This window comes from Hippopotamus amphibius, chromosome 6 (assembly GCF_030028045.1).
Source record: "Hippopotamus amphibius kiboko isolate mHipAmp2 chromosome 6, mHipAmp2.hap2, whole genome shotgun sequence".
NCBI lineage: Eukaryota > Metazoa > Chordata > Mammalia > Artiodactyla > Hippopotamidae > Hippopotamus > Hippopotamus amphibius.
Window position 1 is genome coordinate 7676946 of NC_080191.1, and position 15310 is coordinate 7692255.

The 15310-nt window shown below is 42.6% G+C and overlaps 1 protein-coding gene across 1 annotated transcript in view; it reads left to right on the forward strand.

The window, feature by feature from the left end:
• The first annotated feature begins 8096 nt into the window (after positions 1 to 8096).
• The window catches only part of METTL24 (methyltransferase like 24), a 112665-nt gene continuing 105451 nt past the window's right edge, over positions 8097 to 15310 (forward strand). The window contains exon 1 of the mRNA XM_057740178.1: positions 8097 to 8414. Coding sequence (XP_057596161.1) covers positions 8097 to 8414 — 318 coding nt within the window. The remainder of the gene's footprint in view (positions 8415 to 15310) is intronic.

Consider the following 15310-nt stretch of genomic DNA (forward strand, 5'->3'; position numbering starts at 1 on the left):
GAGGTTTGTATCTGATTGATGGTGCGAGCTCACAGTCGAGTGCTTGGGGCTGTGGCTGTTCTGAGGGGCGGGTGAAAAGGTGATGCAGCAGGCACAGTATGGAGAGCATGCTTTGAAGAGAAAGTGTAGAAGTGAGCGAGCACACACGATGAGAAAGGTAAGAGGGAAGAGTGGTGTGGGCCCACGGCACACCAACCCCACAGGAGTCAGACATAAAAGGAAGAGAGGACGTGCTTTAGAATACTGCAGGTCCAAGTGGGAAGGAAAAGACCCGCTAGTTAAACTGGATCAGGGTGCTTTCCCAGAAACAATAGAAATCTTAGGAAGACACACCTGGCTTGTGTTGATTCTGAAAGAAAAATAGTGTGGGCTGGGTGGTAACACCAGAAGCAGGGGCGTGGTTCTCATTTCCCCTCTTATGACAGTCAAGACCCAGTCAGTTCAAGCCCCAAACAAACAATCCAACCTAAAGGCAAAAGGAACAAAAACTAGTGCAAAACTAACACACATGTCCTTTCTGTCTTACAGTGAACGACAATACAACACATTACACATGACAGCACTTACTGTGGGCCAGGCACACTAAGTTCTTTAAATACATTAACTCATTTAATCATCACAACAACCCAATGAGGAAGTTATTAGAATCATCTCTATTTTGTAGATGAGGAAACCGAGGCAGAGAGGTAAAGCAACTTGTGCAGGGCTATACTGCTGGTGAGTAGTTTCAGAGAAGCCAAGCTTAGACTAGGGTCGTCTGCTTTACCTGACCTTTTGGCTTTGTTTCCTTTACATGCCTTCCTGAGTCCATCTCTCTTTAACTCTCTGGGGTCCTTTAGTGAGCTGAAGGGCATTGTGTTCCAGCGAGGGCTTTGCAGATTTCCAGGTGCTACCACATTACTTTGAGTAAGCAAGGAGCAGCTCTGCCCATACAGTATTCCTGCAGGTGACCCCAGCTCCTTCCCCTTTCATTCCAGAGCTCTGAGAAATTCCTAGAGCAGATAGGAGAAGGAAACTCTCCTCCTGTAATCCCTTCACCTTCCCGTCAGGTGTCATAGGGAAAAAAAAAAAATAGCTGCCAAGGGAGATCCTGAACTTTTGAATATGAGGACCCCTTGTTAATACCTATAAGTTTGTCAGTAACTGTACTTACAGGATTGAAGGAAAACATTTGCACCCATGGATACATGGACATCTTGTAATAACTGCTTCCTACGTTCTGCAACCCCTTCATCCCCCTCAACCATCACCATGGCTGGGGAACCTCCATGTCAAGGCTTCTAAAAGTTTGATCGCAGACCATCTGAAACTTGTAAATGAAAGATTTTGGGGACTCACCTCTGACTTGATCTCTGGAGGTGGGGCTTTTGAACCTACATTTTAAGTGACTCCCAGGTGGTTCTCGTGCACACTTAAGTCTGAGAGCTTCTACATCATGATCTGAAAATAGTACCGTTCTTCTGCTCTCTCTAGGGCTAGAGCAGTGATGTGATGAGAAAGCAAAATGGCTTTTGACCTCAGGATTTTTAATATATTCACAAGCTAAGCTGAAATGACAGAGCCCTGAGATGTTTGCCTTTGGGCATGCTGTGCCTCACTTTCTCCTGTCAGTTCCCTGGTGATCTTTTCTGACCTGAAAAGGTTTTTTAAGCCCTGGACTTTGGGAAAGTTTCAACCAGGAATGTTTTTGACTTCAAAGTGATCTGTAGTGGGGAGATTATTTCTGGCATGTGTCATAATAAGATGAGTCGTGGGTGAGGGAGGGGAACTGCTCCATAGGTGGTCCTGGTCCCATGAAACAGGCAATGTTTTGATCATTCTTAACCTAAGCTGCTTTATTGTCATAAAATCCAGGAATGTCTCATCATGAGAGTTGATGTCTATAAATAAACCTGTCTAACAATGCTTCAGATATGTTTTCAGGATCCAGGAAACTGTGTGTGTGTGTGTGTGTGTGTGTGTGTGTGTGTGTGTGTGTGTGTGTGTGTGTGTGTGAGAGAGAGATGTCTTTTATGAACTTCCTGTCCAGACCTAGTGCTATCAGTCCTCCTAGTTTTCACCCATTCCATGTACTGCTCTCTCCACATCCGTATCTTTCTTTTTTCCCAGTGGCTTGTGTGAGCGTTCCCTGAGTCTTCCCAACTTCCTTGAGGAAGGAACTAGGTTGGAAATATTACCTGTGAGCCATCCAAGACAGGTTTGAGTATGATTCTTTATTGGTTAGGGTAGATTGGCACCAGGATCTGCTGGAAGAAATGTATTATCTTGGGTCTCATTTCAGTAGGGTTGGGTGTGATGTCTGTTGTTTGTCAACAATTCTAGAGGTCTGATTGAGGCCCATTCTACAAAAGGCGTTGCAGGGTTGCAGAGGTGAGTAAGACCCCATCTCATGCTTGAGAAACAGCCTGTGCAGAGGAAGGATAAAGCAAGTCCACAGGTGCTTGAGTAAGATAAACACCAAGAATGAGAGAGCACAGCATTAGGGGATTCAAAAGAGGCAGGAAAGAGCTCTTTCCCAAGCAGGCCCGGGCATGGAGACATTCTCCAGACATTTTCCATAAGACCAGCCCAGAGCCAGCTTTATTAGGTTGTAGGCTAGGCAGTGATGTGATTTTAGGCTGGGCTCCCAGACCCAAATAGTGGTTCCAGTGTCTATCATTCTATTATAACTTTGTTCACCTAGGTCTTGAAAGCTTTCATTTTGATGAGTTCTTCCTTTAATGTGGGTACTTTTTTTTTGATTGGGGTGTAGTTGTTTTACAATGTTGTGTTCTACTGTACAGAGAAGTGGAGTTCCCTGTGCTATACAGCAGGTTTTCATTAGTTATCTATTTTATACATATTAGTGTATGTATGTCAATCCCAATCTCCCAATTCATCCCACCTCCCCTTTCCCCGCTTTGTGTCCATATGTTTGTTCTCTACATCTGTGTCCCTATTTCTACCTTGCAAACTGGTTCATCTGTACCATTTTTCTAGATTCCATATATATGTGTTAATATATAATGTGGATACTTCTGATGGGGCCTTAAGTCATGTTGAACTAGTATCTTAATATTTAGCTACATCCTTAGGGCGGGGAGGAGGAAACTAATTGACAGTTCAGTGAACACAGTCCCATCTAAGATGCAGCTTGAGATGGGCATTGGAGAGGAAATCAAGTTGGTTCAAGTGTAGTGAGAGAAGTAGGAGGGAACTAAAAATAAACTGATTAGTTCATCTTAGAAGCTGGGTCAAGCTATCCTTTGAGATTTCCTACTGATAACAAAGGAGTATTTGATGGGCTTTAAATGGGATTAATACAGTCTTTTTTGATGGACTGAAAAATTAATAGCCCTTCACATTGAAAGACTTTCAGTTTTGCTTTAACTTAGCAATTCTACTCTTAAGAATTTAACATGGTGAAATAATTATTAATACACATGGATTTGATTCACCCTTCACTCTTTTAATTCAGCAGTTTATTGAGCACATACTACATGTCAGGTATAGTTCTAGGAACTGAGATTACAGCAATAATCAAAGTAGATAAAGTCCCTGACCTCATGGAGTTTATGTTCTAGTTGGAAGAGACAGGTAATAAAAAGCATGGTGTTATCATATCTCATGGGCAGTTTTCAGTGCACATTTTATTAGACCTCTCAGTCTTTTTCTTCTAGAAATACTTTCTTCACTTGGTTTCTGGGGTACCACATTCTTACTTTACTGTCTGTCTACATATCCTTTGTTGGATCCTCCTCATATTCCTGACCTTAAATTGATCAACCCCAGAGCTAAACCTTCAAATATTTCTTCCCTACCTAAATATCAATATGCTGACGATCCAAATTTATATTTCCAGACTTCACTGCAACCTTGAATTCCAGTCTTTTAAATCCAACTACCTACTTGACATCTCCACTAGGATGGCTTCCCAAACTTAACATGACCACAGAAATCAAACCCTTGATTTTTCACCCCAAATGACTCTTACTTGAGCCTTTCCCTTCTCAGTTAATGGCAACTTCATTCTTCCAATTGCTCAGGAAAAACCTTGGAATCGTCCTTGACTTCTTTCTTTTTCTCACAGTCTACCTCTGATCCATCAGATTTAGCTACAAAGATGTCCATCACAGCATTGTTTATAAATGAAAGCTTGACAATGATCAAATTGTTCAACAGTGAAAGACTGGTTAGATTGTGGTACATGCAGCCATTGAAAATGATGTTGTAGGTATTAACCTTAATGGTTAATGTTTAGTGACATTTTAATTATGGAACATTTCAAACATGCTCAATAATAGAGAGCTGTGAATTGCCATCACCCAGCTACAACAGTTATCAGCTCACAGTCATTCTTGTTTCATTTATACCCCTGCTTATCTCCCACCTCCCCATTGGCCCACTGGATTGTTTTTAAGTAAATCCCTGACATCATATTATATACTATAAGATAAATTACATATTTAATATGATTTAAATATTATATGATTATATATTAAATAATATACTTTATTATTTAACATATGTAAATTATATAACATTATGTTACAAAAGCAGAATATAAAGAAATACACGAGTTCACTTTTGTTTTATATATATATTATATATATATGTATATGAATAGGAAAAAGATCTGACAGGAGAGCCATATCTGAATTGTGATATTATGAATGATTGCTGATGTCTTCTTTTGCTTGTATATATTTTCCACAATGACCTGGTATTACATGGAGAAAAGAGAATGGGGTTTGGGGGAAGATGTTAATGACAGCTCCATTCCTTTCTAAATTTGATAACTTTAATTCACCTTGGGTACTCCACGTTGTGAAACAGAAATAACCACCTAGTGGAGGTGAGGATCCTAGTCTGTCAGCTTCTGTTTTCTCTCTGGACAGCCTCTAGTTAAAAGTTGCTACATTAACATCCATGGCTAGGACTTCCTTGGCGGTCCAGTGGTTAAGACTCCTCGCTCCCAATGCAGGGGGCACGGGTGCAATCCCTGGTTGGGGAACTAAGATCCCACATGCCACACAGTGTGGCCAACAATAAAAATAAATAAAAATGTTAAAAAAACCCACAAAGTTTAAAAAAAAAAATCCATGGCTGCAATGCAGTTTCTCAACTTCAGCTCTATTGACGTATTGGGCTGGATAATTATTTGTTGTGGAAAGCTATGCTTTGCATTAGAGGGTGTTTTGAAGCATCCCTGGTCTCTACCCACTAGATTCCAGTAGCATCCTCCCCCAACCCTCACCTGTTGTAACAACCAAAATGTCTTCCTAAATTGCCAGTTGTCCTCTAGGAGGCAAAATTACCCCTGATTGAGAACCACTGCACTACAGCATGTGTGCAAGTTGAAATGTATGGTGTCTAGGAGATTAGCAATAAAAATGTTCTGTTTCACTCCTTTTTTTGGCTGAAATCTCAAGGAGGATGTAATTTGTGATCTGATGAAAGCTGCTTTTGTGGTTTACTGACCTGCACATTTAATTAACCAACCCAGGACTCAGTGGTTAATGATTATCTGCATTTTAGAAATATATCCAGAAATGACTGAGACAAGTTCAAGTCTATAAGAAAAGAAAAGGTCGTGAATGAAAGATTGCTTGTCAGCGCTGACAGTGATCAGTGAGATTTTCCTCTGCAGCCCACCAACTGACCCATTTCCCAATTCATCACCATCGACAACACATGGAAATATGCATGGAAGTTCAAAACAGGAGATTCCGTCCTAGAAAATTTACGATACTACATACATATAAACAACTCCTTTTTATTAATAATAAGCAGAGACAGTTGCAAAAGTTAAGGGAAAAGAGCCTTTAAATATTACGATTTGTTTGGATTCCCTCCCCACCCCCCATAATGGAAACATTATTAGACACCCACAGAAATGAGATAAGGGAAAACATGAGGTCATCTTGCCCATTCTCTTCAAGAGCTACACTGTTCTGCGTTCCCCTTCTCCACCCTCAGTTCAGAGTCTCATTAAATATCCCCATTTTAATAATATAGGATATTCCTCATGTTTGTCCACCTGAGAGGAACTCAGCAGATGAGCAGAGGGTATAAGATAGTGGTATCATAATCTTCTAAAGATGACTTCTTTAGTTAGTGGCACTATGTTAGTTGCATAGAAATTAAAATTTTTAGCAAAGTATGCATCAGACATTGGTGATCCACAATCGCCACAAGCACAACACAAATCATATCTTAAATAGCTTCACACAATTATATAATTTAATAAAGTGCATTTGTGGGATCTTGACTTTTCGTGGTTGTTTCTTGCAGCTGTTGGGTACTCCTAATCCAGAGAATATTATGTAACATAAATACCTTATACAAATATCCTTATACTTTCTTATGTTTACCTACCTTGGAATCAATGCTTAAATTTTGTTTTTCATAACATCCAGGATTTTCTTTAATGGTAAATGATAAAAATAATTACTATTAATTGAATAACTTCTATAACCATGCATTATTTAGGTACTGAACATATAATGTTTTATGCAGTGTTTGTAATCCTACCAGATATATGTCTATTTACACATGAGAAAACTGAGGTTCATAGAGGTTAAGTACTATGTCCAAAATCTCACAGCTTCTGAAAGGCAGGGTCTTGATTCAGCACACAGTTCAAGTGTAACACCACAGCTCGTGCTGTTTAAATAGTCACAGGATGTGAGGTTTTCTCTGAGAGTTGGTGTCAGGAAAAATGCACTTGCTTAGATTCTTTAAAATACAGACCATCTGCAATAGCCAAAGGGATACATCTAAGAAAAAAAACAAAAGTCAATCATAATGAAACACTCAGGAGTCTGAGGACCTAGTGTGCCCAGGGAGTGGACTACATCAAGTTGAGAAGCTTTGTTACATGTAGAGAAATAGCTCAAGTGCTTTGTGCAGTGACAAAGATTAAATCGGGTCTTTCTTAAGCCAGGAGGATTTTACAAAGGAGGACTCCTAATGGAAAATTCCCGAAATTCAGTTGAGGAGTGGGGGTGGTATTCCATATTTGTTCTCTGTTGTCCAGTGCTATAGGCTATCAAGGGGAGAGGGTAGGTCGGGGGGGTGGTCTAACATAACATCATGGGAAATGCAAGCATAGAGGATGAAAAAAATGTAGCCACAGATAAAGAAAACAAACTCAAACCCAAACCCAAACGTCAAACCGGTTGGTGAAAAAGAATTCTACTAACAATTGAAAACGGAACAGCCAACACTGGACTTCAGGATGTGAGCGTTCAGCCTGATTAATTAAGGTCAAGGTGGTGATGGAAATACCAGCTGGGGAGCATTTTGCAGAAAGATAAATTTGTCCCTCTATCTCTGCAAGACAGCAGGGAGGTGTGTGTTTGGAGCTAAATTAATTTGATTTACATCATGCCATGGTAACTTCTGTTCTCTTTCCCTGCTGTCAGATGTCTTAGCTGGCTTTTTCCCCCTCCTCCTTCACCCCCACACATTTCATAACACGAGGAGAAAGCACGGGTTGGCTTCAGGCAGAATTTAGAAATGGAATGACTTTAATTTGATTATTCTGTATCCTGCGCTATTCTCTCCTCCCCTTTGCCTTCTTTCTTGAGGGAGAGAAGTTGTAAACCTGAGCATAAGTGTGATGTATTTTTATAATGTGCTTAATGGCAGAAACTGCTTGACAATCAGAACTTGTTCCTTGTAGCAAAACCTGGCAGCTCACCTATCCTCCGCCTGTGTTTCTTCAACAACGCTAATAGTAGAAAATGAAGTTATGGCCCAGGATCCCGTTAGGACTGTGCTTTTTCTGGCCATGGTAGCTTTCAGGCTCCGGAGGCCGGGCTGGAGGGCGCCTCCTCCGGGACCCTCAAGGTGGGGCCGGGCCCGGGGTTCGGCTCCGCCGAGCCGTCTGCGCCCTCGGGACCCCGCCTGGCCCGCCGTCCCTCGCCCCCGCCGGCCGGGCTGGATGAGGTTACGCCGAGGCTTCCTCGGACGGAGGCAGGGAGGCGGGTCCCAGCCCCGCGCCCCGGCCCGCGGGGGAGTTCCCACAGCGGGCAGCCCGGCCCGCAGGGCCACGTCGCTGCTGCGGGCCGGCGCGCGCGGGCGGCGGAGCGCAGCCGGGGTCTGGGCCCGCCATGGCGTGGGAGAGGCCGCCGGGCAGGCGCTGCGGTGCCCGGCGCCGCTGTCTGCTGGGCGCCGCTCTGCTGCTCGGCCTGCGGCTCTGCGCGGAGCTGCGGCGCGCCGGGCCCCAGCCCCCGGCCCGCGGCGCCCTGCGGGGCCCGGCCCTCCGCCCGCCCGCGCCCCACCTGCCGCCCGCGCCCGGCCAGCGGCGCGGCGCCAGCCGGAGGCAGGTGACCTACGTGCGCAGCGGGCGCCGAGCGCCGCCCGGGGGCGGCGGGAGCCGGACTCCGGAGCCAGGCTGCTGCCCCCCGCGCGCGCGTCCCCGCCGGAAGGTCAGTGGCTAAAGACGCAGTCTTGGGCCTTAGACCCGGACCCCCCTCCCGGTGGTCGCTGCAGGGCCCTCAGCTCGGCCCCCTCCCCCGTGCCCACCCGCAGGCCGCTTCGAGGGGACCTTCAAAAAAGTCTTCCGCTTCTTTCACCCCTGCGCTCTCTTAGGCGGCGCCACGGGTGGCATCCTTCAATGCCCAGACACGACGAAGCGGGAGCGAGCAGAGTTCATGCACTACTCCAGTATTTGTTGAGCGTCCAGGGTGTGCCAGGCCCCCTGTGATGCGGGCATCCCCCAGGGAAGGACCCAGCGCTGCTCTTGAGGAGCTTACGTGTTAGTGAGGGGAGGGCGTGAGCGATGGACACGGCAAAGAAAAGAAGGGAGTTGTGGTTTTGTTTACGTTCTGTGCTCCTCCCCGTTTTCCCCTCGAGGCCTGCACAAAGCTGGGTGGGTATCCACTGTGGATTGCTTTTCCATTCTACTTTCATCGCGGTGATGAAGGTCTGCTCAGCCGAATTTTCCTTGCATTCCACCGCAGACGTCGGCAGGGTGGAGGGCCCGGGGTGAGAAGTCGAGCCCCCAGCACCGCTTAATGGGGAGTTAATTGGAACTTGGAGGACTGAAGCAATGACCCGGGTTTGTCTTACAACACCAGCAGTGCTGGTGTCCCTATCTTATTAACTTCTTCGCTCACACATCCAGTAGTTATTCAGTTTTAACCTCTGATTGTTAAGCCTCTGGCCTCCTACCCACCTCGTGGAGCTCAGTAATTTATTTGGTACTTGGGAGTGAAAAGATTAAGAACTTCAGGTATGAGCTTGCCTGGTCTTTATACCCATCAACCCTAACCACATCCTTTGGGGCAACTCCTTTCTGTTGCCTTGCTTTCCCTCTTTTCTTTTAAACATCCCCCCTCCCCCATCTTCCCCACCACCCCACTGTTGGGGAGAAAGAAAAACTCTTCCTTGAACTGTGCTTTAACTTCTAACCTGCTTTTCAGTATCATGTCTGTCAATTTCTTTTACTGTTTTCCTTTCCCTCACTTCCTCTTCAAGCCTTGCCCTCTGTCTTTCCACACCACTGCTGTCCCTGTCTAGGCTATCAGTGTTATCTTCCTGGATAAACTCAAATATATATGTCTGAAACCTCATTCCCTATGTAAAGTCTTCATTTGCTTTTCTAGAAGAATGTAGTCACTTCTTTCTTCATGCTCCTAATGCACTTTCTATGATACCATGTTTTGCCAAAAGTTTTTCAGCATGCTTTTACCAAGGGCTTACCAGGTCCCCAATGCTGCATCAGGTGCTGGAGGCACAATATGAGCTCAAAGTCTGGAGGGGGAGGCACACAGCACAGACATCCAGTAATGTGACCAATGCTATACTTAAGGTCTTGAACTCTGCTTGGGGAGTCAAGAAAGGCTAACCCAGAGGGGACATTTGACCTAGGACTTGATATTTGTTAGGAGTTCAGGTTCTTTTGTCCCTCTGGGTGTCCTCAAATGTTCCATCCTTAGCACCCTCAACCCCACCTTGCACTTGCCCTTTCACATCTGCTCTCAACCTCTGTAGTTTCTGTTTCACCTGTTCAAGAATCATTCTTAAATCTTAGTCTCCACTTCAGACAACAGAATTGATAACTGGAGCCTGTCCTACAAATGGAAAGGTTGGAAATGCATGACTCAGACGGCCCCTGGAAGGCAAGTTCACATCCACCCCCTTTAGGAGGCTGCTGTAATGATTCTTGCCGGAGATAGTGGTGGCTTAGATAGGATAGTTGAAGTGGAGGTTTGAGAAATGGTCTGATATTGGATATATTTTGCAGGAAGATGAGAAAGGAGTAGTTTTTGTTGTTTAGTTTTGTGTTTTCGGGGGAGTAGATGGAAATCAGGAGTTTGTTTTAAATATCTTGAGTTTTAGATATCCTTTGGACATCCATGTGGAAATGTCAAATAGGCAGTTGGACATATGTGTCTGGAGATGGAGGAAGTGTCTAGGCTGAAGATAGAAATGTGGGAGTCATCAGTGTACAAGTGACCCTTTTAAAGCCAGGAGACTGCAGGAGATCATCCAGGCACTGAGGGTGGCTAACAAAGACGGAGATCTGAGTCTGAGCCCTGGGGCTCAGTTTTATTAATATTAAAAGGAACTGTTTGCACAGAACCTTACATGTTGTAAGCATTCAGTAATGGCAGCTTTAATTTTCACTAGTCTGTCCCAAGTCTTTAGCCTCAGCCATTCTCTAAATGTCATTTGTTATGACCTATTTCCTTTCCTTTGGTTTATGCTGATTCTTTTACCCCCCCGCCCCGCCCCGGCCATCTTTCTTTCTTATGGTTCATGCCATTTCCATCCTTGAACATTCAGGTCAACGATTGTGGCCTGGAAACCTTTTCTTATCATCCCCACTTCCTTGCTGATCTTTTGCCAGTTTGGGAAACAACAAAAGTGCATTCTGATTTGTGAGTTGCTTTGTATGTGTTGTGACCTTATAATCTATTTCCGATTGAATGTTTTGTCTGCACAGTTATTTGTGATGGAAAGGACCATATTTCCCAAAGTGACCCTTAGTAAATGCTTACTCACAAGACACCAATAACTAAAAACATAAGAATATTATTATTTCAGCCTATCCTATATAACTCTAAATATCTTTGGTTAAAAATATATAAGAAAGAATTGAGTGAAAATAGCAATTGAAAATTACTATTTTTAAAGTATTGTTTTAGTTTTTAGTCTCTTAAAGAAAAAAATTTCCCTGGATTCTCTTTTCCCTAGCTATTTAGTTATTTATTTTCTTATTTTCAGGGTATACATTCTAACTTTCCCAAATTCCTAGATACTAGGAATCTTGAATTTGTTTTTTTCCATTATTTCACAGTTGAATTAAAATGTTCCTCAAAACTGGAAAGACCAGTTATCTAATCTGTTCTCCCACTTCTGGGAACAGAGTGCAATGTCTCTTATCTCTCCGGGAACAAATCTTGTTCATTTTTAGCCTCCCATCAAGACAAGGTGAAATATAAACTGAATGCACAGTTAAATAATTGATATAATTAATGTTTGGAAATTATGTGTTAAACTCCTTGGATCCTATTTTATTTAAATTTTGTTAGTCGAGGATAATGATAAGTAATGTTATTTAGATTCTTGGCTACTTTGCCATAGGCACCTACCAGACTGGTGAAGGAGAAAAAGTTCCATTCTATTTTGAGGATGGCTTTCTGGGTAGATGAAAACCTGCATGAAATAATTGGGTTGCCCAGTGTTTCTTGTCAAAACTTCCTTTGCAGGTGTTAGAGGCACAAAAATTCAGCAATTATATTGCCACTTTAATCATAGTTTGTGCTTCTCTTAAAGAAAATAATCTATTATAAAAAAGAGAAGTGTAGTCCTTATATAATTCTTTTCTTTTTTTCTCATCCCCTTCTTTTACCAAGCTATCCAAGAAATAGCTCTAAATATTAAATCCTCTTTTACATCAGGGGTTCTAATCTTACAGCATTGTGAATTGAGGGCAAATGAGACATGATGGATCAATACTGCCCTATGTGATTAGGACTCCCCTGGAACTCATACATTTTTGTATATTACAGAGGCTTTAAGCATACAAATATCACTATAATTCTATTTCATTCCTTTCCTTTCTCTCTGTTTTGTGTCTGTGTTTCTTTCTGGTTTTACTTTCTTAAACAGACGTTTACTATGTTTATATGGGTAAAGTTCTTCTGGGGGGCCTTAATAAAGGACTAATGATGGTCTCCATGATTTATGCTTTTTTCTGCAATCTTGGGTAGATGTTTCTGTTACAAGTTGGCAATGCACCTGAAAGACAGCAGCAAAATACATGGCTCACATCTGCAGGAGAAGTACTGTTGACAAAAAAAAAAAAAAAAAAAATCAGTAGTCAATCTAAGAAAGAAATGGAAAGTTTTATTTGAGCCAAACTGAGGATTATAACCCAGGAGACAGTCTCTCAGCTCTGAGAACTGTTCCCAGGAGGTAAAGGGAGAGGCCAGGATATAAGTGATTTTAGTAAAGGGGTAAGTGCAGTCATGCACAGAGCTTGGTGGAGGGTTACTATTATTCGTAAGGAACAGATATCTTAGTTAATGGTTTTAGCACTTTTCTAAGTGTAAGAAGATGCAAGAAACTGGATTCGTGAATTTTCTCCAGAAAATATCTATCTGAAGGCCTATTCTCCCAGTTTTCTCAGAGCACGGAGGGCCTCATCCTGACTTTGCCTTGAATTCCTTGCAGGGTGTGTTGTAGATCAGTGACGATAGTGGCTGATGACTTGATTCTTATAGAACTAGATGATGGGCAACATTATTTTATAATCCCCTACCTTTTGGTCTTAATTTTGACCATGGTTTGGGAGGCATTTTATGACCAACGTTTCCCGTGGTGCTAGGAATGCTCATTCTCAGGTCAGTCAAGGATTTCATTGATAGGCTACTCAGTGTGCTATGACTGGACTAGGCCCTGTTAACAAAAGCCTCTGGACCATCTGTCTTACTCATCTGTTATGGTCTAGGAAATGCTTGCCTCTTATTGCTCTTGTATGTAGAGTTACTATTACAGTCTTTGATCTTATAGGACTGTATATTTGGTCAGTGGTTTCAAGTTGCCTAATCATCATTAATTTTATTGGAGGCTCCATCACACATTTGGTAGCATAAGAAACAGTCATCTTGTAAAACAGGCAGAATACAAGTAATAAAGCTAGTAACAATAAGTTCCTAAGTTAAATATTTAAGCTCAGAATTTCCATTAGTTGAGGCCCAGCATCTCCCCAGGTCATTTGACCCAGTCTGTTCTGTACCAGTTGCTATCTTTTAGGGAAATGATATATTAGCATTGTACATAAAGTTCACCAAAGGTGTCTGCATGTACAAGGTGAATGCTGGGTCATCATGACCTTTTACAGGATTGAGAAAGGAGGGTTACCTTCTAAGCAATTACATGGCTGGCTCCAGAGGAAGAAAAATTGGTCTTTATGGTGAAGCATGTATTTCCGCTATTGGGGGGTCTGGTTAGTGCATAATGCAGATGCACAGTGCACACGAGAGGGGAGGGAGGAGGCCCAACCTGGCAGAGAAGAAATTTTATGTTTAAATTTTTCTTGTATTGCCTTAAAATAAGAATTTTGTTTCATCAGTACTCATACTGGAGCCAAGCTTCCTGAAGAAATGTCTTCTCTCTTATCGGAGATATTTTGCTTGACATTTAATATGTTGGATAGAAAAGTGACTTCTGAGTCACAGAGCTACAGAACCCAGCAATGTGCTGGCTTGGTTTGTTAGTTACAGATCCTTTGGAACAATGTGTCAGAGATAAAAATGCTGTGTTCTCTTCTCCTGAAAAACCATATGGCCGAATTCAGTCTTTCTTCATCACGTCTCATCCTCCTCCTAGTTTTCTAATCCATGATTGTCATGTAGAAGGACGAGGGAAAATGGCATAGTGTGCCCCTCGATGTATCCAACTGCCTTAAACATTATTATTCTGTACAAAATACTTGAAGGTAGGTTTGGATTGCTTGTAAAATTCGGCCCAGCAGTAGTTTCGAGCTCCTTAGGTTTCTGCTGTATCCCTGCACTTCTGTCCTTCAAGAACAACATTCATTAATCCTCTCACATCATCCTCAGGAGGAAAAGCATTTTCATTTTCAGCAGTCGTTGAGGGTAATTGAATGTGCTCCAGCAATTTGTGGGTGTGAAATAGCAGTTGCTTAGTTTTGCAAAGAAAAGCAGGTTCTGATGAAAACTTTGATCTGCCTTAGGTGGAGAATAGGCTTCTGCCCTGCTTCCAAACCCCACAGTTCCTCAGAGAGCATTCTGTGGGCAACGGAACTGCTAATGGAAACCCCACTGTTTTTCAACAATTGGTGGCAGAGATTTTAGGTTTTTTGTGTGCAATTTGTCCAGTTCATTTTCTCCAAGGAATAGAAAGCCTTGTCGGTTCTCTCAAACTGGATTTCATTTTTGGTCTATGAAGAGAATCAGAGTTGTGTAGTTAAACTGGTTAAGAGTGTTAGGCATTTTATTTTTTTCCATCTGTGTTACGACACCTTTGGAGTCCTTATGCTTATAAAGTGTTTGACTGTTTATTCTGTGATTCATAGAAAGTAATGGGTGCCTTCTTCATTTACCATGAGACTCACACTAAGGCAGGTATCTATCAGTGTTGATAAGCTTCTCTGAAAAGCAGCCCTTGAGTTCTCTTAGATACCTCACATCAATCCCATTAATGGCCTCTAGAGTTTTCTGCTAAAACAGGGTGGGAGAGTTTGCTGTCCAAGAAGCAGTTTTATCCTGCTCAAATGATTGAAACAAAATTGAATTTTAAGAGCCTTCTAGTCTAGGACCGTATATAATTTAAACTAATAGCAAGGTGGCTTGTTAGTTTATGGCTCAAGGAGGTAAACTGGATCAATGAAGAATTTTGTTTGAGCCACACAGTGTTTTTAAGTATCTAAACATGAATATCTTCAGATATGGCATATAGTGTCCAATGGAGTCCAGTTCGGCATGTCTCCTTTTATTTTACCCATCCGATCTGTGAAGGCATTTGAAGTTTCAACCTCTGAGCCAGATGTCAAAACTTGCCATTGTTTTTCCTAAAAAGTGGCGAGCAGGGTGAGTGCCACTAAGCTCAGTGGCAGCATGGCTCATAAACGCTAGATGCACAGAAGCTGAAGTTCCTTTTAAGTCATCCCCAGTCTAGAGAGTTGAGTTACCTAAGGTTGGAGTTGGCTGTTTGGGAGAGTAAGATTACAGGGGGAGTGTACTTGGTTAATACAATATTCTTTTGGTTATAGACAAGAAAGATGGACTCTGGCCTAGCTTAAGCAAGCAAGCAAACAAGGAAGAGAGAAAGAAAGGGAAATAAAGAAAGA